This window comes from Monodon monoceros, unplaced genomic scaffold (assembly GCF_005190385.1).
Source record: "Monodon monoceros isolate NGI ecotype Baffin Bay Population unplaced genomic scaffold, NGI_Narwhal_1 Super_Scaffold_16, whole genome shotgun sequence".
Classification (NCBI taxonomy): Eukaryota; Metazoa; Chordata; class Mammalia; order Artiodactyla; family Monodontidae; genus Monodon; species Monodon monoceros.
Genome location: NW_021703772.1, coordinates 78,581,563 through 78,604,983, shown reverse-complemented (window position 1 = coordinate 78,604,983; position 23,421 = coordinate 78,581,563). Strand labels below are relative to the sequence as shown.

Here is a 23,421-nt window from a genome sequence, read left to right as displayed (position 1 = left end):
ACTGTTGGATGACAATGACAAGAGGGATAATAATAATGAGAGGAATAATAGCATTTACTTGATACCAGATGCTGAACATACATTACACTTCACAGAAGTAGGTTCTACTCTCTCTTGACACCCAGCTTCATGGTTATGTCTACTAAAAATACTCAAGAGTTTACGTGGGTTATAAGCTCAATGTGGGCAATCTGACAAAGTTGCTTTTAAAAAAGTAGATTTTTGTAAGAGATTCTGTAGGGGTACAGATAAAGGCAAATCGGAAACTCACTTGCTTGGCCTGACCTGAAACAGGAAAACAACACCGAGTTTTGAGGCACTCTATTTTGAGAGGGGTTTTGAAAAAATAGAATAAATCACAAGTGGAATGATCAGAGGATTGAAGGACCTATAAAGCTAAAACCAAAGGAGAATAAGTAAGAAACTTCAAATGTTTGAAGGGGTATCAGGTGAAAGAGGAAATATGCTACTTTTGTGGTGTTCTAAAACACAGACCTAGGGCTGATCAGTAACATGTTCGAAATAAGGAAATAGCTAACGTCAATTAGAGATGATCCAGCAAGGAAACAACCTGCCCTGAAGGATACAAAAATTCTTATATTTGTAAGTATCCAGAGACCAGTTGGAATGGAGAGAAGGTAGGATGCTGAGTGGGAGATTAGATTAAATAACCTTTATCTTCTAACTCTAAATTCTATGATTCTAATTTATTAAATTGAGTACTCATAAAAAATAGCTCTACTCTCCTTAGACTGTATAGATACAAGAACCATTTGAAACTGAGAGGAGATACAATCTCTACAATGGTAGGAAATTCATTTATAGGTAATTTAATTTTAGGGTACGATTTCGAAAGTTTCTAACAGATTTACGTGAAAAGAAATTAGGTGCTTTCAAATATTGTGTTGTTACGAAAGTATTGACACAATTTAATTTCCTAAACTATCTTTACCTCATGGGGAGCACTAACATTAAATGAAAATGAGTTTACTTTCCGGGGACCGTTCAAGCATCACTACTGCTTTAGGTTCATTACCACATCTATTCATTTTAATGAAGTATTGACCTGCAAGCCCGAGGGTGGGTAATAACACGTCATCTAATTAATTCTCAGCACTTCTGGAGTGCCACAGATTAACTGAATTAGAGAGAAACTTCCCTTATATTCTTAGAATTTATTGTCAGATTCTGTCTTTATTTTTTTTAACCTTTTTAATATTGGAGTATAGCTCATTAAGAATGTTGTGATAGTTTCAGGTGCACAGCAAAGCAACTCATCCATACATAAACATGTATCCATTCTTGCCCAGACTGCCCTCCCATCCAGGCTACCACATAACATTGAGCAGACTTCCCTGTGCTAAACAGTAGGTCCTTGTTAGTTATCCATTTTAAAAATAGCAGTCTGTACATGTCAATCCCAAACTCCCTAACTATCCCTTCCCTCCCCCCTTCCCCCCAGTAACCATAAGTTCATTCTCTAAGTCTGTGAGTCCGTTTCTGTTTTGTAAATACGTTCATTTGTATCATTTCTTTTTAGATTCCGCATATAAGTGATATCATACGATATTTCTCCTTCTCTGTTTGACTTAATTTCACTCAGTATAACAATCTCTAGGTCTTTGCTGCAAATGGCATTATTTCATTCTTTTTTATGACTAATATTCTATTGCATATATGTACCACATCTTCTTTATGTCAGATTCTGCTTTCTCTCCAAACCAAATCCTTGTTTTGCTTTGTTGCAAAGATTTTGATTAAGAGGTTGTGCTTCCCTATGAAATTCTGGTAATTTATTCTCTATAACCAAAGTTCTCTGAATTTTTGGTGTTTAATTTTTGGGGTTAACAAAATTATATGTTTTAGTGTTTGCAGAATATCTAAGTTGAATACTTATAAAAATTTAATTGATCAATAGGAACTATATCCAGTTTATTTATCAAATTTACTACCCTTTCCAATCATAAATAGAAGTTGCCTTGGGAATTCCCTGGCTGTCCAGTGGTTAGGACTCGGCGCAGTCACTGCCATGGCCTGGGGTTCAATGCCTGGTCGGGGAACTAAGATCCCACAAACTGTGTGCGGCCAAAAAAAAAAAAAAAAAGAAGTTGCCTTGGAGAGTGAACATCCTTGTTTTATGAACTTTCGACCAGATATCCGGGGAAAGTTAAGTCCTCTGGATCTTAAACCTAAATTCCTGCCACTTTCTGTATTTTCTATACCCTGAGCCAATTTATTATGATTACGTAAATGCAAGGATGGACTAAATAGAAAGAATTGGAAGCTAATTTTAAATATGTGCAAAGAAAAATCTATTAACATTAGGTTGTTGAGGTTATTTATTATCTGGCACTTTGAATTTGTCTAAAATATACAAATAGAAGCCAGAAAAATTATTTGCAGGCAAGCAGGGGAAAACGGAAATCTCTGGTACTTTTGTAATGTCTAGAAACATCATGTCTTAGTGTAATGCACCTTGTAGGTCCTCTGGCTCAGTCTCTGTCCAGGCAGCCGCTTTTTTGATATTCGATCAGTGAGAAACAAGAGTGAATTTGGGGTAAGTGAAGAGGGTAGGAGAAGATGAAGGGGACGGCATTACATTTTGAAAGGTAGGGCCTATCTGTGAAAATCATTACCAGCATTAAGGTACTGGATTCAGATAACAGTATATCCTCATAGAAGTCAAACAATACTTACATCACTAGCAATGTCTCTTGAAGCTTTGGCCAATTGTACAGAAATTGCATCAACTGGGAGATCATAGCCTTTCTTCAAAGCTTCTTCCCATCCAAGTTTATAGAGTTTCTGAAAATTAAAGAAATTATTTAGCATTATTCAGTGTATATTAAAACCCAAACAGATTATTGAACAAAAGTGTACCTAAAGAGTAGACAGCAGATTTTAACATCATCTATCTTATCTCTGAAGATATGGATAAAAACAAAGCAAGCTGTTTAATAGAGCAATGACTTAGCATCACATGATCTGGCTTCTTTTTTTGTTCTTTGCCTCTGAGACTCACTCCCCACCCCCTTGGTAGTGCAGTTGATCATGTCCTTTTCTGTTCAGACACAATATGGTCATATCAAGTATATTAGGCAGATTCCCTTTGCAGTTAAGTACAGTCTAGGCTCACTATTTTGATTACAGATGTTAAATTGATTTTAAAAAAAAGGGTCAGGTAACATATTTTAATTATCTAAATGATAAAAGTAATAGATAATGAAAAGCCTTTTGTAAAGTGCAATAAATAAGTTAATCTTTTTGAATCAAATTTATTGAATGGATGCACGTATGTTAAAACTGGACAATAATAAAAATAGCTGAAGGCCATCCAGTGCTTACTATGTGCCAGGCACTGTGATGAGAGCCCTTCATGGAATTTCTCATTTGGTCCTCACAGCAATTCAATGTCATAGGCACTTTTATGGTCCCAGTTTTAGGGATGAGGAAATTAAGGTTTAGACCCAATATTACACAATTCATAAATGGCATAGTCAAAGCTCATACCAGGTCTGTTTGGTGCAATTTTTTCTTCCAACAGCTATTTATCAATTTTCTATACTGCGCCACGCACAATGAGTACTGAAATAAACAAAACAGGCACAATGCCTACTCCATGGGATATATAATCACAGCCGAAGCACTTGCTTTAAACCACCATAAACTGCAACATCCCTGCGCTAACCAGTTTGAGTCATTCATTTCCACTGCTTCAGCATTTACATCAATGATATACCATGCCATCATTTAAAACGTTCAATTAGTTTCAAGCAAAATTTTTATGTAGCTTTACCTGACTGTAGTGTATTTGATTTTGCTTGGCTTGTAAAATATCTGGTGTATCTGGCATCACATGAATCTTGGTTTTATCTTTGTTCCAATCAACGGTGTATAGGTACTAGAAAGTTAAAAAGCATACATTTAAAATTTAATAACTTTTTAGGACAAACAAGAAAGAAAAAATTTAACAATATTTGAATGCACTCAATTTGGATTAGATTAAGTTAACTTAGTAACTAAAGTAGTATATGATTCAGAAAAGACACCAAAAATAAACTCAGAGTTAAAAAAATAATTTAAAAGAACAAATAATTTCTAACTTAATTAGAAGGGCAAGTAAAATAAAAATAAGAGGTTGGGAGCAGAAGAATATGGTGTAGGGGAGTGCTCTGGTACTGTTTGCCACTGCATAGAAGTGGTGGGCCCAAATTAAATTTCCCAAACAAGAACCAGAGACTGCTAGCCCTGTCTGGCTGGGAGCTACAAGGAAGGATAGCTGTTCTGTCTACCTTGTTCATGGTATGCGCATTCTGCTTGGCAAGAACCATGTCCATGGAGTCATTCAGCTTCTTAAACTGGAAGTTGCTAGGGTGCTGGCGGTATTTCTGATCACTGGCATTTGCAGTTGCTTTCTTGGCCTTCTCCACTTCTAGGGAACCAGCTGGACTCCAGCCAAGCCCTTTGTACCATTCATTGTAGTCCTGCTTATATTCATTCTATAAAGAGAAGAAGCACATTCTACTTTACCTTATCAATTTAGATACAAAACTGTGGCACAGGAGCCTGTAATCTCCCTTCTCATGCTAAGAATGCAACCATCACTCAGAAAGAAGAGAGCCTTACATCACTCTGTATGTGATTCATATTCTTGGACAGCTGGATGTTCATGGAGTCTGGAAGGAGGATGTACTTGTGAATCAGGTGCTTGTAGTTGGTGTTGGTGATGTTGGCTTGGGCATCCTTGGCGGCCGTGACACTGAGCATGTCGGCAGGGGTGTGGTAGCTGGTCTTGGTTTTCTCATAGTTTTTCTTGTACTCCCGATCAGATTGCATCTTGGCCACTTGCATGGAATGGACTAATTTGGGATCATCCTCAAGACTGCGGAAACCAACCATCTTCCCCCTCTCCTTTTCATAATTGTGTTTGTATTTATACTGTGAAGAAACATTTGAATATTTATTCAGAGCAATTCCCTTGACCAGAAATCATTCTAGTGTCAATATTCTGTATTTCATAAAAAGGGATACTTTTACAGAATTCTACAGTTCACAAAACACTTTTTTCACATTTATTTGTGTAAGTTGATCATCACAACTATACCTTGTGAGGTAGACAGCAAGGTTATTGTTACTGCCCCCATTTTAGAGAACAGTAAGCTGAGGCCAGAGGGGTGAGTGACTTGCTAAAGTCATTAAAGCTTAGAACATGGATCTTGTGATGATACACCACCCAGATTTTCACACATACCCTGTTGTTAAAGAACATTTAGTAGGTAATAAGTGTACAGCAAATGAGAGAAAAAAAAGCAGAATGTTCTAAGCAGTTTAATGTTGCCCTGAAAAATCATCCAGCCAGTCTTTCACTGATGAGAAGAGGCTTAGTTATGAGATACACAGTATAATTTTAGGGCAGCTTTATATTTGTGGAGGTTTTTTTCTTTTAAGACTCTCTACTCTGGTATAATGGGGGAGAAATTTTACTATTTATCACCAAGTTCCCTCTTTCATGGGGAGATCCTGATGCATGGAAAACTTCTTATTCTGCCTATCTCTTGTGGGTTCGGGTGTACAACTTAGGGGTTAGGAGCTGGGAGAGCCAAATGACTCCAGCACAATAGAGGGAGAAGTCTGGAGTCCTCAGGACAATGTAGGAGTGGGATAGGGATGGGTAGGTAGGAAAAATGAAGAGCAGAGATGGAAGAGGAAAGAGAAAGTAGACCTGGGGGATGGCTGAGGAACGAGTGCCCTGAATGTGCTCCTCTCATTACCCCCAAATCATTAAATGTTCACTATGAGTGGATTTCTTGTGGAAACAACCAAACGAAAGAACTGAGTTTCATAAAGGTGATGTGTTATGGCAACGGTGTGTTGGCACACCAGCTCTCTGGGGGAAAAAAGCCCTGATTTGTAGTGTTTGCCAATTTCTGTGGTGTAAGTTCTCCCATTATGGTTGATATCAAGCTACCAATAGTTTAACAACTGGTTTGCAAAATTCATGATTATTTAATAATCAGCTATCATGAGCACAAAAGATCAGGACCCCCAGCACACCACTTCCTGGGACATCCTGTTGGGAAGACAGAGCCTAAGAGGCAGGAGGCAAGAACAACACAAGTCTTAAGAAAACTTAGTGAAGGGCTTTGGATTTCTACTGGCCATAGCCTTGGTGATGGAGTACAAAGGTGGTCATAATGTAGCTGGCATTCTGTTTTTTCAGAATACCAGAGAAAACACAAGAGCAAGGCTAAGAAGCATTCACAGAACAGAATGGGACTATTATTAGCAGGCATGCTTTCCTTCTCATATTTTATTCACTCAGTGTTTCTAAAACTCAGCCCTTATTATTTTGGTAGATTAGAAACCCCCAGTCAGGTGACCGCTTTCCTTCAGACTTACATCGCTTGCAATATCTCTTGAGGCTTTGGCAGCTTTGATAGGAATGGCATCAGTTCTGAGATCATACCCTTTCTTTTTGGACTCTTCCAAAGAAAGTTTGTAGAGTTTCTGGAAAGAGAGGCAAAGGAAATAGTTTTCTTCTAAATAGGAAAGTCTGGGTTTATTTTAAAAGAGTAAACTGGCACTGCAGCATCTTTTTTTTTTTTTAATCTTTCAGCAGAATGCTTCATTGGTAGTTCAAGGGCTAAATGCTCTCACAAGTAACATAACTGTGTTTGAAAACAAAATCTATTACAAATTAAAACATCTTCAAAAAACCACCAGAAAAAGAAAGAGCTACTCGTCTCTATTAGGTTGTAAATATGCTTTTTAAAAATGTGAAAGCCCAGTAGATTCTTACTGATGCATTTTGTCAAATAAGAGTCAAGAGAAGAATACAAAATAGCCATGTTCTTACATCAAAAGACTTCACTGTTTTGCAACTGACACTTTTATGTATATAACTGTGTGGATACTACAATTCAAAAAGAAGTCAACAATTCCAAATCCCTGTGTAATTCAAACAAACAAAAGAAAAAAACTGGTAGAGGGACTTCCCTGGGGTCCAGTGGTAAAGAATCCACCTTCCAATGCAGGGGACCCGGGTTTGATCCCTGGTCAGGGAACTAAGATCCCACATGCCGTGGGGCAACTAAGCCCACATGCCACAACTACTGAGCCCGCACAGCTCAACTAGAGAGCCTGCAGGCGGCAAAAATACAGAGCCCATGCGCTCTGGAACCCATGTGCCACGGCTACAGAGCCCACCCACCCTGGAGCCTGCAAGCCACAACTAGAGGAGAGAAAACCACATGCCACAACCAGAGAGAAGCCCGTGTGCTGCAACGAAGATCTCGCATGCCTCAATGAAGATCCCGCGTGCCGCAACTAAGACACGATGCGGCATTTATTATAAATAAATAAATAATAAATCTTTTTTTAAAAAAACTGGTAGGATTTGAGGGTTTCCTGGCAACTGGTTAGGATGAGAAAGGAAGTAAAATAAAACACCTATGAAGTTTCTAACAGTAAGTTAGAACATTACATTCCTTACGGGGCTTGACCTAAATTCCTTACGGGGCTTGACCTAAATTTTTCAAAATGTTATTCTTCCCTTTCCATTTAACTTTTCCCAAGACTGCCTCTTTAGAATCATTTCAAAAACTTGGTAGAGGGACTCTTTAAGAAAGTCCTGGGATTCACTCTTTCCTTATCTCTTATCCTGGGCTCTAAACCACTCTCTTTACTTCTCTTAGTTTGTTAAGAAGTACCTACTACTAGAACAAAATCCAACTGCCCTTCGAATTCCTAACTGCTGTCCCATAAACAGGCCTACTCCTACTCTTAGCAAAGCAAGATTAGAAAGAGAAAGATTCTCATTTGTGGCTTCCCACTTATTGTCAAAACAGTCATTCTCAAAATCGAGCCATTAATTAGTTAATTTGTTTTTATTGGTTCAAATAGGTAGGAAAGAAAGATGACAACTGGAGGAATTATACTCACATCACTCATATTAATTGTATTTGCCTTTGCCAGAATAATCTGGGGGATATCAGACATGATGTGGACTTTGGTCTTGTCAGCCTCCCATGCTTGTTTGTAGAGGTGCTGGAAAGAAAAAAAAAGAAAAGAAAGGAAGGAAGAAAGGAAGGAAAAAAGAAAGAAAAAAAAGAGAAGAAAAAAGCAATGGAAGTTAGTATTTAAAAGTTTTAAAGGAAGTCAGTACATATATATTATTGTACACAAATATCATTATTTTATGTATTTTTATTAGCTGGCTCTTATTTTTAAAAAATTTAAAGGAAAAAGGTGCTCATTCAAACAAGACAGTGGAGAGGATGTCAGATGGAAAGTAAAATGTCCTGCCTTCCTATTTTACAGCCTGGATATAGCATCTCCATCCTAAAATTTTCTATGCATATTAAAGTCCACATATAGTCCTTTTTTTAATATAAATGAGGTTATATAAAACATGTTTTACATCTTGCTTTTTTACTTAATATTATAGGTTAGACATCTTTTAGCCCTCTTAATAATTTACTTCATTCATTTAAACAGCAGTGCAGTATTCCATGAAGAGGTGTAACCCAATTGATTTAACCAGTTCTCCTTTGACAGACATTTAATTTGTTGTTTCCAGTTTTTTTCTACTATAAGCAATGATGCCATGATCTTTGTGGTGGGCCTGGAGATGGACAACCCAGACACTCACTCAAGGAAGGACTGGTTGCACCAACTATTGGCAGACAGCCTCCAAACTGTCACTTGCTTCAAGGTTTTGTTGCCTCACTCAAGAGCACACTCTTCCCTGGTGGCCATCCAGTTACTCATCAGAGTGGTGGTACAAAGGCCTGGCCATTCCACCCAGTTCAGGACACGTCCGGCAGGCCGTATATACTCAAGAGACCTCTGGGGCACTGGCATAGGCTTTGTAGGGCTGGCATCACAGTCAGACCCCTCTTGCCCACCCCCCCTTTTTTTTTACATCTTTATTGGAGTATAATTGCTTTACAATGGTGTGTTAGTTTCTGCTTTATAACCAAGTGAATCAGTTATACATATACATATGTTCCCATATCTCTTCCCGCTTGCATCTCCCTCCCTCCCACCCTCCCTATCCCACCCCTCTAGGTGGTCACAAAGCACCGAGCTGATCTCCCTGTGCTATGTGGCTGCTTCCCACCAGCTATCTACCTTACGTTTGGTAGTGTATATGTGTCCATGCCACTCTCTCACTTTGTCACAGCTTACCCTTCCCCCTCCCCATATCCTCAAGTCCCCTCACTGGTACTGATCCCTGAAAAATGCCCTGTACTCCAAATTTCATCTCAGCATCTCTTTTTGGGGACCCTAACCTGCAAAAAATATTACCGTGTGTATGTATGTGTGTACATCTTTGCACATACATGAGGATTTCTGAAGGGTATTGGGCAACTGTTAATATTTTAACAAATATTAACAAAAACTGTTGATTAGAAGTTTACATTAACTCCCCTTCCAATACTGTATATCACACAACTTTTTTAATCTTTGCAAATCTTATAGGTGAAAAATGCTATCTCTTTGTTTTAGCCAGGTTTGATTAAAAAAAGAAAAAAAACTTCTGCTAGAGTCTTTTTCTAGATCAGGGGTCAGTAAACGTAAGGAGCCAGATAGTAAATAATGTTAGGCTTTGTGGGCCACAGAGTCTCTGTTATGAACTACTCAGCTCTGCTGTTGCAGTACAAAAGCGGCCACAGATGATATGCAGATGAATAGCTGTGGCTGTGTTACTATAAAATTTTATTTACAAATACTAATTTTCTGACTTCTGACCAAGTGATCTGTGTCATCTGTGTCATCAACACGACAGTCCCTAGCCACACGGGGCTATCAGTCACTTGAAATGTAGCTAATGTGAATGAAGAACAAATTATTAACATTAATTTTAATTAATTGAGATTTGTCATCACATGTGGCTAGTGATTATAGTATTGGAAGCACAATTCTAATGGAAAGAGCAACAGTTAGTCATTAGAGTACTGGTTCTAGTCCAGACCAGGTCATTGACCTGCTGTGTGTCTTTAAGGGAGGTGCCTTGCCTCTCTGGGCCACCCTTTCCTCAACTCTGCAAGGAAGGGGTTCAACCTGATGACCACCAAGATATCTCTCAGTGTTAGCATTTGCTATTTCTGTGATTCTCATCTTGGCATGATTATTTTAAAATGGTAATCTTTAACATTGAAAAAATGAAAGGCTTAATTTAATATTTAAAAAGTAAATGTATGTTTGTGGTAGTTTAAATTCTAAGTCTTAAAAGGGGCACTGAGACTTTTGCCTTGTGTCAACAAGTCCTTTTCAAAGAGATTGGTCTTCTTGACAAAATTCTTTCTCAGAAGACTCCAGAGGATTTACTCAGAGACTTAGCGTAATACAGCTCTATCTTTCTACATCATTTCCTGCAACCGTTTCGTGTTCAGATCCAAATTATTTTTCCCCTTTTTGGTTAATCAATGGCATTTCTAATTATGATCCACAAAATATAACCAATGCTGTTGCAATTATTTTATTTTTGCAACTTAAAAACAGATGTCCAAGGGTGATGTACTTGTTGGTCCTGAAATCAAATTATGGCTAATTATGTCAAACTACAGTAAGGCTTTTCTGAAGGCTGGAGTCATTAATGATCCAGGGAAGTACTAGTGGAGAGCTATCGCTCTCAGCATTGCCCAGAGAAGGCCCTGGCTCAGAATGCTGCTACAGCCATGTAATCTAGTTTTCTTTTATTCCATCAAAAGAGCAAGGAAGCAGGGGTGGGCTGCAACACCCAGCTGTTATCATCAGCCCTACAGTCTACTGATTCAGCATAATGAGCTTCTACTAACTTCGCCTTAGACAAATGGTACTCATTTTCAAGATCTGCATCGAAAGAAAAGAGTCCATACTTATTTTGTTATGTCTATTAGGTAGGGTGGTTCATTGAGCATTTGGAGAGGGCACTTATTAGGACTAATTTCTATCTTTTTTGTTTGTTTTTTTAACTACAAGACCCTTTTTCAAGGTAGAGGAAACATTACTTATGATGCTGTAAAACTGTTATCAAAACCTGTAGATTAAATGTAGGATATGCCTCGCTTATTCCTGATGCTTATGAAACACTACAATATTGAAAGACTTACTTCATTCATAATTTTTGCATTATTCTTGGCCAAAACCATGTTCACTGAGTCCATCAAGGTGGAATACTTCAAAGTGTCTGGGTGTTGGCGGTACTTCTTTTCACTGATAATCTCCATGGCTTTCTTGTTTTTCTCAGCCTCCAGGGAGCCCAGAGGGAGCCATCCAATGCCCTTCATGAAGTCAGCATAGTCAGCTTTGTACTGATTCTGCAAAAGAGGAAAAGTTCGAGGATGAGAAGAAACCAAATCTTCCAAGAACCATGAGTGGGTATTTAATATTCCATAAGTTCCACTTCAGTTTTCAACCGATAGTATATTCAACTTTAATTACTTTTAACCCTAAACTTTATTTTTTTTACATCTCCTTGCATGAGGAATTTAAAACAAGCAGCAATATCTTTGTGATTTATTTGCTTCTCTCAATGCCTTCATAAAGAAAAAGTGCTAAGAAATACCAAATAGATCAATCTACCATGTGACTACTATCTCAAGAAAGGTGACCATGCTGGACTAACTTTCTTACAAAAATCCCCAAGTCCCCTTGGTTAATAGGAGACTTAGAGGACTCCATTTCTCTCTTTTGCTATAAGCCTTTGAGCAGCCACCATGGTTACAACTCCTTCGGGTATGCCAGAAACCTCACTGATACTTTGTGCAAATTTCATTTTTTTCCCCTCAAATCAGACATTTCCCCCTATAACTGTACCACGGTTGCTTTCATTTGGGTACTTATGTACCTCTCCAGCTATAGCTCATCTCTTACATTTCCAAAGAGAAATATAGGCTCGGCATGGCCTGTATTTCGTTCATAATTTATATTCACTTTCCCCAGCCACCAAAGGGCCCCTATAGCTCAATTCTTGGCTTTACACTCTCTGTGCCTTCCTCACATTTATTCTAATAGCTGTTTCAGCCATCACCTCCTTACTATTTCATCAGTAAGTAAGATAGGCAATTATAAAGCTGGAAATGAAAGCTGGCTGGGAGTGAGGGACAGTAGCTCTCAAGTTACCTGACTTTCTGTTTTACCTCTTACTCCTTAATCAGGAACTTTTTATACTTCTGACTCTCTCTGCTAGATATATTTCCTTCAACACATTCTTTCTGAAACCAAATTTCATGTGTTATTGCTGATCTAGCATCCAATAATGCTCACAACAGTAATAGATAGGGTTCATCCCTTTTGTGTTAAAAAAAATAAATTCAATCTAAGGTAAAAACTGAAACACCTCATTGGGAAATTACATATGAATTTCTTTCAGGATTTTCAAAATGTCATTACTTATGGTCTTTCATGATTTGCTTATTATCCAAAGTAAATGCTCTGCAAATGTTGTGGCTGTCACGTACATCACTTTGAATCTGCATCATGTTTTTGGCCAATTCAAAGCTCATGGCATCAGGAAGCATGTTGTAGGCATGGATCACGTTCCTGTAGTTGGTGTTGGTGGCCACTTCCTGAGACTTCTTGGCTGCCACCATGCTGAGCATGTCTGCCGGGGTGTGGAAGGATGTCTTGGATTTCTCGTACGCCTTCTTGTACTCCTGGTCTGACTGCATCTTGGCCACTTGCATGAAGTGCACCAACTTGGGGTCGTCCTCTAGGCTCCGGAAGCCAATGTGTTTCCCTTTGGCTTGTTCATAGGCTTGCCTGTACTTGTACTGTGGATGGAAAAGAAACATGGTGATGAAGATAGTGAAAGAAAGAGAACAAAATATAATTCACTACGTGCCATTAGCTTTGTCATAGGTGTAGGGTTTTCTACTCTAAACTTACAAAGGGAGGAGTTGTTGGCGGGGTGGGGGGACTGGGAGCAAATTTTTTTTTTTTTGCGGTAGGCGGGCCTCTCACTGTTGTGGCCTCTCCCGTTGTGGAGCACAGGCTCCGGACGCACAGGCTCAGTGGCCATGGCTCACAGGCCCAGCCGCTCCGCGGCATGTGGGATCCTCCCGGACCGGGGCACGAACCTGTGTCCCCTGCATCGGCAGGTGGACCCTCAACCACTGCACCACCAGGGAAGCCCCAGGAGCAAAATATTTTTACTTCAAATTTCTTGACAGACTTGAGTCCATGAGGGGAAAAAATCATCTAGAGTTAATCAAAGTGATGTGTAAATAAGTTGTTTTAGGGTTATTTAGAAAGCAGCTTTTCCCACTCTGCTGTGTAACCAGCGGAAAAGGCTGCAGGCATCACTTTTCATGGTGCACCTCTACATTCAGGAAAGAGCTTGGTAATGGATCTTCTGGGTAAAGTGCATAGATCACATCCCTATGTTTGCTAGGAATTGCCCATAAACAACTTAAGCACTCTAAAAGTAACTTATTTTAACAAGACCCTGTCACTTTTTACATTGAATGACGAACAAATAATTAGAGCATCCTTGGACTGGGTGAAGGGAGGTGTCTTGTGTGTTACATGGGACAGTGGTCCCACCAACACTGGACAGAGCTGATTACAGCTCCTGCATACCCATGAGCTTGGTTCATTTGCTCTTTTTCTCGTTTAGACTAAATAAGCATCAGTGAAAGCACTTACATCACTGGCAATGTCTCTGGAGGCTCTTGCAGCCTTTATTGGGATGGCATCAGGCCTCAGGTCATATCCTTTCTTCTTTTCTTCTTCCCAGCCAGCTTTGTACAGTTTCTAAATGATGAAGTAGAAAAACACCAGCATCTTGTTAGTCGTGTTAGAATGGGGACCCTAATTTTAAAGTGGTTGTCATGTGGAAGACAGATATTCCACAACTATTAGTTCCCTTCAAGCTCTTCCCTCCCCCTGCCACCCCCCTCCCCCGCTCCCTGCATCTTTGTTGTTGTTGTTAATCTACTCACATCACTCATGGTGATTTGGTTGACTCTGGAGAGTAAAATGCCTGGAGTATCAGGCATGACGTGAATGGTGGTCTTGTCTTTGTTCCATTTTTCAGTGTAGAGCCTCTACAACAAGAAAGGCAGGCACATGACTGTACAGCAGGAAAAATCTGCAATGTGCTATCAAGAGGAAGAGACTCACATCTCCATGGTAGAAGAGGTTAAATCTGATATTGGAAAATGAATGAAATAGCAAGAAGATGGGCTGATGAGACTGGACACATGATTTTAAAAATCATCAAACAAGGGAGCCCTCTTCCACTGAAACAACAAACGCTATCTTGCTCCAACCACACATTACATAGAGTTTCGTGGTTCTAGCACACACTCGCATGACAGACAGCCTGGTGTTGGTATAAGTGGGAGCTCTCTAGACATGATGACGGTTATAGACTGCCCCCTCCTACCACCACCGCCACGACCACGACCATCAGAAAGATGAAAACGCTGATGAAGGTCAAAGTGGCACTGCCTGGTTCAATGGTCTGAGCACTGCAGGGGTTCTGAGGCTGAGGCCAGCAGGTGAGTTCTTACCTTGTTCATAATCAGTTTGTTACTTTTGTTTAGTGCTTGTTCCACTGTGTCCATGGCGTACGTGAACTTCAGCTTCTCAGGGTGCTGGCGGTACTTCTTCTCGCTAAGAATCTCTCCTGCTTTCTTTGCCTTCTCCACCTCCAGTGACTCTATGGGCACCCAGCCGATCCCTTTCATCCAATTGGTGAAGTCGGATTTGTACAGATTCTTCACAACGAAAAAGGAAATTCTCGTTTCAGTAAGAGTCAGGGCATGGGTTTCTTTGACCAGATGATTTGCTCATTTTTAAAAAGAGGGAAAAAAAAAAAGGATGGGGGGACTGGGAGAATAACCTGCTTTTTATTCCCTACCATCCTTCAGAAAAAAATTAATTACAAAGTGATTGTATTCATGGTGGTTTTGAACAGAAAATCCTGACCCAATAATTCCTTTAAAAATTTAACTTTCTTGGGGGGAACGTTAACAGAATTTTGCACTGGAAAGGATATTATATAGCACCCATTTGGACCTGTTAGTCTTTCACAGAATACAACATATATTGGGTCTAACTTCCAAAGTTTGAGTATCTATATATACATAATAACCAAAGAAAACGATATATATAGTTCAAATGAGTGAAACCCTAAAACTCCAAATTCTGGAGAGGATCCCTAATTACAGTGAGTCCAACCAGGTTTAGGATGGAGTAAATGGAATTGCTGATTTCTAGTTCTTCTTAGCCGTCAGCTAGAAATGGATAACTAATTTTATGCTGACAATCTGATGACTGCTACATACGTCACTTTGAATCTGCATCGCGTTCCTGGAATGCTCCACGTTCAAGGCATCAGGCAGCAGGGTGTAGTGGTGGAAGGGTTGTCTGTAGTTGGTGTTGGTGGCAACCTCCTGAGATTTCTTGGCTGCTGTCACACTGAACATATCCAAGGGGGTGTGATACTTGGTCTTGCTGGCTTCATAGCCCTTTTTGTACTCACGATCTGACTGTATTTTGGCTACATTCATGTAGTGAACCAGTTTAGGATCATCCTGAAGACTGAGAAATCCAATTTGTTTGCCTTTGGCTTTCTCGTAGGCCTCCTTATATTTGAACTACATGAAAAAGAAGGGCAGACAGAAGTTTGATAGGGTAGATTGTATGAAATACTAAAGCATTAAACTGAATTTATATCACAAATTAAGCAATAGCCAAATTCATTCTGAATCTAGGTAACACCTAAGTTTTTTAGTATTTTTAAGTAAACAACTAGCAAAGTATTTCCAATGGATGGTCTTGAGATCTGCTCTGGGGATAATTAAGAATGGAATAAATTGTAGTTTATATCTAGATTATTCATAGGTGGATTCTTTGAACACAATCAAAGGTTCCTGAAAAGTTTATTAAGGATTTGGTGTACATAGCTTTTATTATCTGTTTCTATGATTAATTTGCATCACCTTATAAACTATTTGCATAATCCTGAGTAAATTGCAGCAAAGACATTATAAAAATTAGTATATTGGACTCCAAATGAATTTCTACTCTATCAAGGTATATCAATTCCTGTAGAAAATATAACTTAATTTATAAAAAGTAATTAATTAAGTAAGCAGGTAACTGAAATGCTGTCGTTTAATATATAATTCTTCCTGGTTTTCCATATTTCACCAGATTTTTTTCTTTATGGAAATTATATTATCAAAAAATTGTATTCTTTTAAAATACTGGGAGACTTTCTTGATTTAGTAATATTTTAGTATACCAAGGCTTTTTTCTTAACAAAATCCAAATAAAAAGCAGTTTTCAAGTTCATAATAATAATACTAATGAGAATTCCATGTATTTGACAGTTAAAAAAAATTATCTTCTTTGTAACAACTTACTGAGTTTTTAAATATTTTTAAGATAAAAAAATCACTGGTACCTAAGATATTAGGAATTATTTTTATACTACAATTTTTTATTTGCTTCCTAATATAGCTCATATAACCTCATACACCATGTAAATATTTTTTAAATATAAAGAGAGTTTACTATTTTCAAATTAGACTTACATTGCTAGCAATATTCCTTGAACTTTTTGCAGCAACAATTGGAATGGCATCTGGTCTCAAGTCATAGCCCTTAGCAAGGGTTTTCTTCCAATCTGCTCTATACTTAGCCTTGAAAAAAGGAAAGATTATTTTATTATCTGACATAATTAAAAGAGGAATGAAACAGGAAACCAAAATCTTTCTTATAAAACATGTCATAATATATCCCTTTCTATTAAAAGAATCCAGAGTTAGGGCTCTAAGTTCACCTTTTAGAAATCTATTATTCTTTAAAAAAAAAAATCAGTAAACTATATACACAGTATGATCTCAACTGCTGTAAAAAATGTATATGTGTGCATTAAAAAAAGCAATGGAAAGGTATTGCTTTGAATGTGGGATAACAGAAGATTTTAATTCTTTCATAATTTTCTATATTTTCCAATTTTTCTATAATAAGCATGCAATGCTTTTATTTTCTTGTATTTTTTATAATGAAACATTTTAAACTTACAGAAAGATGTGGGTACTAAAATTAAAAGTTCAGATGTAGTACCACCCAGCTTTAATTAATATTAATTTTTAAATATTATTTATAAAAGCAGGAAAAAGTTTTAAATAAACCAAAAGCATAGAAATGAGTACTTTAAAAAATGTTTATTTGGAGATAAAAGAGAGCCTAAAATGTTAGGAAGAATGACTAAATCATCTTTTAAGAAATGAACAATTTTATCCAGGTTGGATTATGTCTTTAAATTAGAATTTACCAATTTTCTTTAAAAGCAAAAGGAAATAATTCATAATAGTAAATTTAAACATCGCCACCAATTAGAGAGAGATGCTAGTCACATACAAAGAAGAGTTTCTAAAGAAAATCATGGTAAACTTGTTTAGAAGTTTAGAATTTTAACATATAACTGAAACAAAAGTTATAGAAATAGCAATACTTATCCTTACTACAGACCGTGCATTCCTGTATTTTCCAATCCTCTCTGTCCTATTTTGTTTTACTTTTTAAAAAATGGAACACAACCTACTAGACTGATTTTATAACCCACTAATGAGTCATAGCCCACAGTTGGGAAAAGTCTGCATTAAGTGAAATGTATGGTAGGCTCTAGTCTCATATTCTATGATAAGGATCCAATCTGGAGACTGTTGGTTCGCAAATTGGTCCCCGTACATGGAGGGCAAGGAGAGACTGAAAAAACAGGCTGACCACTCCAGCTTGGTAGGCGGTAGGTTTAATAAACAAGGGAACTTACATTCGAGGGTTGTCTTGGGCAGTCACAAGACAAGTAGATCTTCACACCCGCCCGCCAGAACCTTACAAGTTTATTAAGGCCTCAAGTGGATTCAGTGCAAGTGGTCTCAACAACACATTGGTCTCTCAAGGCTGTGTCCTTGAAAATGGCTCCCACTGTGGGAACAGTGGGCAGAACTTACATTCCAAGGATGGGAGGGGGTGAGGAGCCTCCAATTGCCCAAGTCCAGCTCAAGGGTCACCTGTCAATCACGTCCTCTCAATGACCTCCTCTATCAAAGACTCAAAGGGTCCACACTCAGTTTGCTCACGCTAAAATTCCCAGTGCTAGAGTTATATAGAACTGGAAAGGAGAGGCCCATGTAAGCAATACTAGACGGGCACCAGGCCAAATACTCACATCACTTATGTTGAAGGCATTGACCTTGGCTTGAATAAACTGCGGTACATCAGGGTCCATAGTGTACTTGTGCTTCAGTTTCTCTCCCTCCACCTTGTAGTTCAACTAAAAACAAAGGAGGCAGCGTGCAAATCGTATTAGCTAACATAATGTAAGTTTCATCTAGCACACGTTCCTTTAAAAAGGAAGACTATCGTTTGTGTTTTTCCATTTATAAGGCAATTAGCTACATTATCACACAGAGGGAGTGTTGGCAGACATATTCATTGCTCATTCCACCCATATTTATTGGACAGCACTCTGATCAATAGGCAGCATGGTAGGTTCTGTGTTTAAAGTGGTTAAAAAGAAAAAGGCAGGGGCTTCCCTGGTGGTGCAATGGTTGAGAGTCCGCCTGCCGATGCAGGGGACACGGGTTCGTGCCCTGGTCCGGGAGGATCCCACGTGCCGCGGAGCGGCTGGGCCCGTGACCCATGGCCGCTAAGCCTGTGCGTCCGGAGCCTGTGCTCCGCAACGGGAGAGGCCACAACAGTGAGAGGCCCACAAACCGCAAAAAAAAAAAAAAAAGAAAGAAAAAGGCAGACCTGTCCTCTTGGAGCTTATAGTCCAATAGAGGAAACAGAGAATAGCACATAAACTGTAAGATAGAGCTAGAATTTGTGATGTGTTGTAAATTAAATAACTTTAGGAAAGAAATGAACAGGGTCAGGGTGGGGGGTCAGCAAAGGCTCTCTAAAAAGGTAACATTTACACCCAAACTTGAAGAAAAGGGAAGGGTCCGGGCAGAAGAAGAGCATTCAGGGCCCTGGGTCTAGAAGGGGCATGGCTAGCTTGAGGAACTGAAGGTCACTGGGCTGGAATGTGCTGAGTGGGGTCCCAGGAGGATTAGACAGGAGGGGGGCGGGGGCACAGAGCTGAGGGCTTTTTCAACCAAGTTAACAGTTTAGATTTTAATTTGAGTTCAAGGAGAAGCTACTAAGGGGTTTTAAGTATAAGAAGGACATGATTTGATTTATGTCTTAAGACAGTCTTTTTGGTTTTTGTGTGGCCCCAGGCAGGGAGTCCAGGTAATGGATTATTACAGTTGTCCACGTGAGATATGGAGGCCAGAACTAGGGTTGGTGGCAGCTGAAAGACAGAGAAGTGCTCCAACAGGATGGCTGAGAGATTTGGGAGGCTAACTCAGTAGATGCGTTGGATGAGGGGGGTTCACATGGGGAGGTGTCAATGGTGACTGCCAGGTTTCAGGCTTGAGTAACTAGGTAGATGTTGACGGCATTTATTGGGATGAGGAAGACTTAATATAGTGAGTTTAGGGTTTTCCTAGCTAACTGGAAAAACACAGGGATAAGTGACACCTCAGTCAGTACAAAAGAAATCAGAACAGTCTACACCATTTAGTACCACTAGAATAGAATTAATCTTGAAACATCTGTGGTAATGTGGGACTGATCTGAGAAATAAAATCCAGAAAACCCTCAAATCTGAACCAAAGAATGCATTCCCCACCTTCGAATATCTGGGGTTAAAGACACAAAAAGTCCTCTCTTCTTTGTTTTTTACTTACCACTCTATTTCTGGGGGAGATACCTTAGAACTCTGAAATTATCAAATGAGGGGAAGCACTGAGCATTGTAATTAGCCTCTGACTAAGAAAAAGGGTTCAGATAGACCTCGGCTCAGAAAGAAGACTCTGGATGACTCTGAAAGCAAACTGCTTAACTCTTCCCCAGAGGTGTCTCTCTCTCTCTCAGAATATCGCCCTATTTATTTTGCAAGGGGATTAGGACATTAGCCTTCTCCTCATCTGGCTAGGTAGAACTCTTACAACTATATATATATATATATATATATATATATATATATATATATAGAGAGAGAGAGAGAGAGAGAGAGAGAGAGAGAGAGAGAGAGAGAGAGAGAGAGAGAGAGAGACTTATAAATAACATAGACTCTCTACATTTGGAAAACAAAGCAAACTTGGAACATCGTCCTTCTCTCCTTCCTGTTCTTCTTAAGTCCCAAGTTGCTTCAAAAGTAAAACCTTTTGACATACCTCCGAAAGCAGATGATTTGCTAAGATAGATGCACACTCATGAATTGAATTAAGAAGGATTGTGGAGTAACTGGTCATGGGGTTACTCATGGACAAAACTCTTTGAAGGAAAACCACTTACATCACTTAGCTGCTTTGTGTTGTGCTGAGCCAAAACCATGCCCATGGAATCAGGCACACTTGTGAACTTGATGGTATCTGGGTGCTGTCGGTACTTTCTCTCATTTAATGCATTGCCTGCCTTCTTGGCCTTCTCAACCTCCAGAGAACCAAGAGGGATCCATCCAATGCCCTTGAAGAAGTTGTTGTACTCATCTTTATATACATTCTGTAAAAGAGTAGTCTCAGATGAGGGGATATCCTAGTGCATACTCAAGAGCTGTTTCTGGAATCTGTAATTCTATCCAGGGGGGGAATGAAGAGCAACCTGTCAGCATGCCTGTGTCTATACTGGAGCTTTTGGCTATCTCTGCCACAGAGCTTCTTACCCAGAATTTGGTCATAAGAAAAAGCAGTTCTGTTGTTAGAGTGCATTAACACTCCAGGAGAGAATGTAGGCCACATATTTCCATGGGTACTGCTAAAAAAAAAAAAAAAAAAAGTGTCTCTTCTGACAATAAATTGGGCTTTCCTTTTGATTTCACTGAAATCTCCACAACTTCTGAATTTCACCCACACCGTCCACCTGGCCTCCTCCATCTCAGTTGGAGAGAGACATTCTCATTGAGCAACAATAAAGGAACACAATTTTTTCCCTTTACCAAGGATGATTCTTACAAAAACCTGGCTCCTGCAGCAGGAAATGCTCTGAATATTAAACACCCTCCCCCATGCAGCTCTCCATGAGTCATGCTGCAATCACAAAACCATCCTGGTTCATTTTAGATGACTCGTTACATACATTTACATGCATGAGAGTGTGACCTTGAGTTCAAAAATAGAAGAAGAAGAAAAAAAAGAACATTCCTGAGTTCAGAAAGAATAGAGAATGCTCCTATTTTGCATTATACATATTGCCGTTGAAGCAGGCCCACCAGGAGTAACCATTTCCTTTTGTTGAGAACCAGGGTGGCTTATGTACTTAGTAGAACATGGCTTTATCTTTGACCCATAAGTTAATAAAGATAATATCAATGATTACGATAGGAGCACAGAAAGCTAGTAAAACACAGCGTGTCTACCATGCCTTTGTTACTCTTTCAATGATGACTGTATATTTTAAAGTGCATTTTTCAAATACCTTATTGTATTGTGAAGTCTACTAAAATAGGAAGAAATGATCACCTGTTCAGTACCAGCATCTCTAGGTCTATAATGTTATACATACTCACATCACTCTGAATTTGATTCATATTCCTGGTATGCTCAAGACTCAGGGCATCAGGTAGGTATGTGTAGTGATGTATCGGCTGCTTGTAGTTGACGTTGGTGGCAACATCCTGGGCCATCTTTGCAGCTGTAATGCTAACCATGTCCCCAGGGGTATGATAGCTGGTTTTGGTGTTTTCATAGTTCTTCTTGTATTCACGATCAGACTGTAACTTTGCCACATTCGTATAGTGGACGAGCTTAGGATCATCCTGGAGGCTTCTAAAACCCACATGCTTTCCCTTTGCCTTCTCGTAAGCTTCCTTGTATTTATACTGTGGAGGCAGAATTTGGTTAGCAAAGTCCTAAGCATTGGGAACATTAGGTGGAGTGATTATATTCACACACAAAGGCATTCAGAATATTGTGATTTTCTGGAAGACTGTACAAGAAATACAGTCCACACCCCATGCCTCCCAACCCCAGGAAGTTTAGACTAAAAGCATTTATTTCCAATACTGCTGGGTTATAAATGGGTATCATGATAAATTCAGGAGCAGTTTCTTTTCTTTGCTACGAATGCTATAGATGATTTGCATGTGGAACTTTATATAGAGCCAACTCTATTAAGTTTTCACACTTAATATAAACATAACATATTCCAAAATATAAGACTACATTCCAAATATACCTCTTGGTTTTCCAGGGATGTGAATTTGCCTAATCCAACATGTTAGTTCACATCACAGAATACTAGAAATACTTCTGTTTTCGATTCTGATTGGTCCAGGATATGTACACAAAAGGTGCAGAAGAAACTCTAAAGAACTGTACATGCAAGACTTTTATACTCAGATCTCTTTGGGGTGGGGGATGGAAAATATTACTATGTTTGTTGTCTCAGTTGACCTAATATGGTTAAACAAAAAAACCCTCTTCTTTGGCAGGTAGCTAGGCTTTCACCCAACCCCATTTCTCAGCAGCTACTCTCCAAGCTCACTGCTGAAGCAGCTGCACATGAACTAAGGAACTATATAATAAGGGCAGGAACCACCAAGACCTCTCCTCATCAGTAAAAGGCTGACTGCAAAAGCTCTGTGGTCCAAGGTCTCTCACCACTGAGATCGGCAATGGGGTGTAGATTGAGCTATACAGTAGGTAACAAATCAAAACCTCAATTTTTATGTGAGGGAATTCAAATCCACCCAAACTCTGAAGACATTCTGCTCCTGCCATTTAAGCACCAATTTATAAACAAGAGTTTAGCAGGCAAAAGAATTATCAAGTAATTTCTAGGCATGTTAGAAAAAGTTCTGTGTAAGGGCTAAAAATAAAAATGATAATGTCATATTTTAGACTGTCACTTTCTCCTTAAACTAGAAATGTATTTCAGAGTGATGTGCAAAGCTTTGAAGAACACATTTTCAGTACCATCCCTACATGGAAGGCTGTAGAATTCTTACACCCTATCTTCCACATGGTCTGTACACGTGGTTTCTTTCTTTTCTTGTGTCAGACGAAGAGTGTAGCCTCTGGAATAGTGTGTGACAGTGAAATCTATGGTGTGTGCGTGCTTTTGGAAAATTTTCTTTTTCAATGATGAGAAGAAGTATAAGTGTATACTTTTTCTATTACAGATGAAATAAATCAAAATTATATTCTAGAAAAGTGGGCTTTTTCCCATTTGGTTTATAAAATCTGTACATTTTATTTAACATTTTTTCAATCTTCTTAATACAATTATAATGCAGGCAGTCATCTGAATTTAACATGTTAGTGGCAGGTGGGGTATTCTCCCTGAAAATAAATGTGGGCTGTCAGGGAAATGTGTCAGGGAAGGTAATTTGGGCTATGAATCAGGAGAGAAAGCCACTGTCAGATT

At 38.9% G+C, this 23,421-nt stretch overlaps 1 protein-coding gene across 1 annotated transcript in view; it reads right to left on the bottom strand.

The window, feature by feature from the left end:
* NEB (nebulin) overlaps positions 1 to 23,421 on the bottom strand; it is a 253,510-nt gene that overhangs the window by 120,914 nt on the left and 109,175 nt on the right. The window contains exons 36-51 of the mRNA XM_029224606.1: positions 21,563 to 21,874; positions 20,353 to 20,559; positions 18,176 to 18,280; positions 16,533 to 16,640; positions 15,279 to 15,590; positions 14,502 to 14,708; positions 13,929 to 14,033; positions 13,633 to 13,740; positions 12,447 to 12,758; positions 11,097 to 11,303; positions 7,942 to 8,046; positions 6,400 to 6,507; positions 4,627 to 4,938; positions 4,293 to 4,499; positions 3,797 to 3,901; positions 2,698 to 2,805 (exon numbers count right to left, since the gene is read on the bottom strand). Of these exons, the coding sequence (XP_029080439.1) occupies positions 2,698 to 2,805; positions 3,797 to 3,901; positions 4,293 to 4,499; positions 4,627 to 4,938; positions 6,400 to 6,507; positions 7,942 to 8,046; positions 11,097 to 11,303; positions 12,447 to 12,758; positions 13,633 to 13,740; positions 13,929 to 14,033; positions 14,502 to 14,708; positions 15,279 to 15,590; positions 16,533 to 16,640; positions 18,176 to 18,280; positions 20,353 to 20,559; positions 21,563 to 21,874 (2,928 nt within the window). The remainder of the gene's footprint in view (positions 1 to 2,697; positions 2,806 to 3,796; positions 3,902 to 4,292; positions 4,500 to 4,626; positions 4,939 to 6,399; positions 6,508 to 7,941; positions 8,047 to 11,096; positions 11,304 to 12,446; positions 12,759 to 13,632; positions 13,741 to 13,928; positions 14,034 to 14,501; positions 14,709 to 15,278; positions 15,591 to 16,532; positions 16,641 to 18,175; positions 18,281 to 20,352; positions 20,560 to 21,562; positions 21,875 to 23,421) is intronic.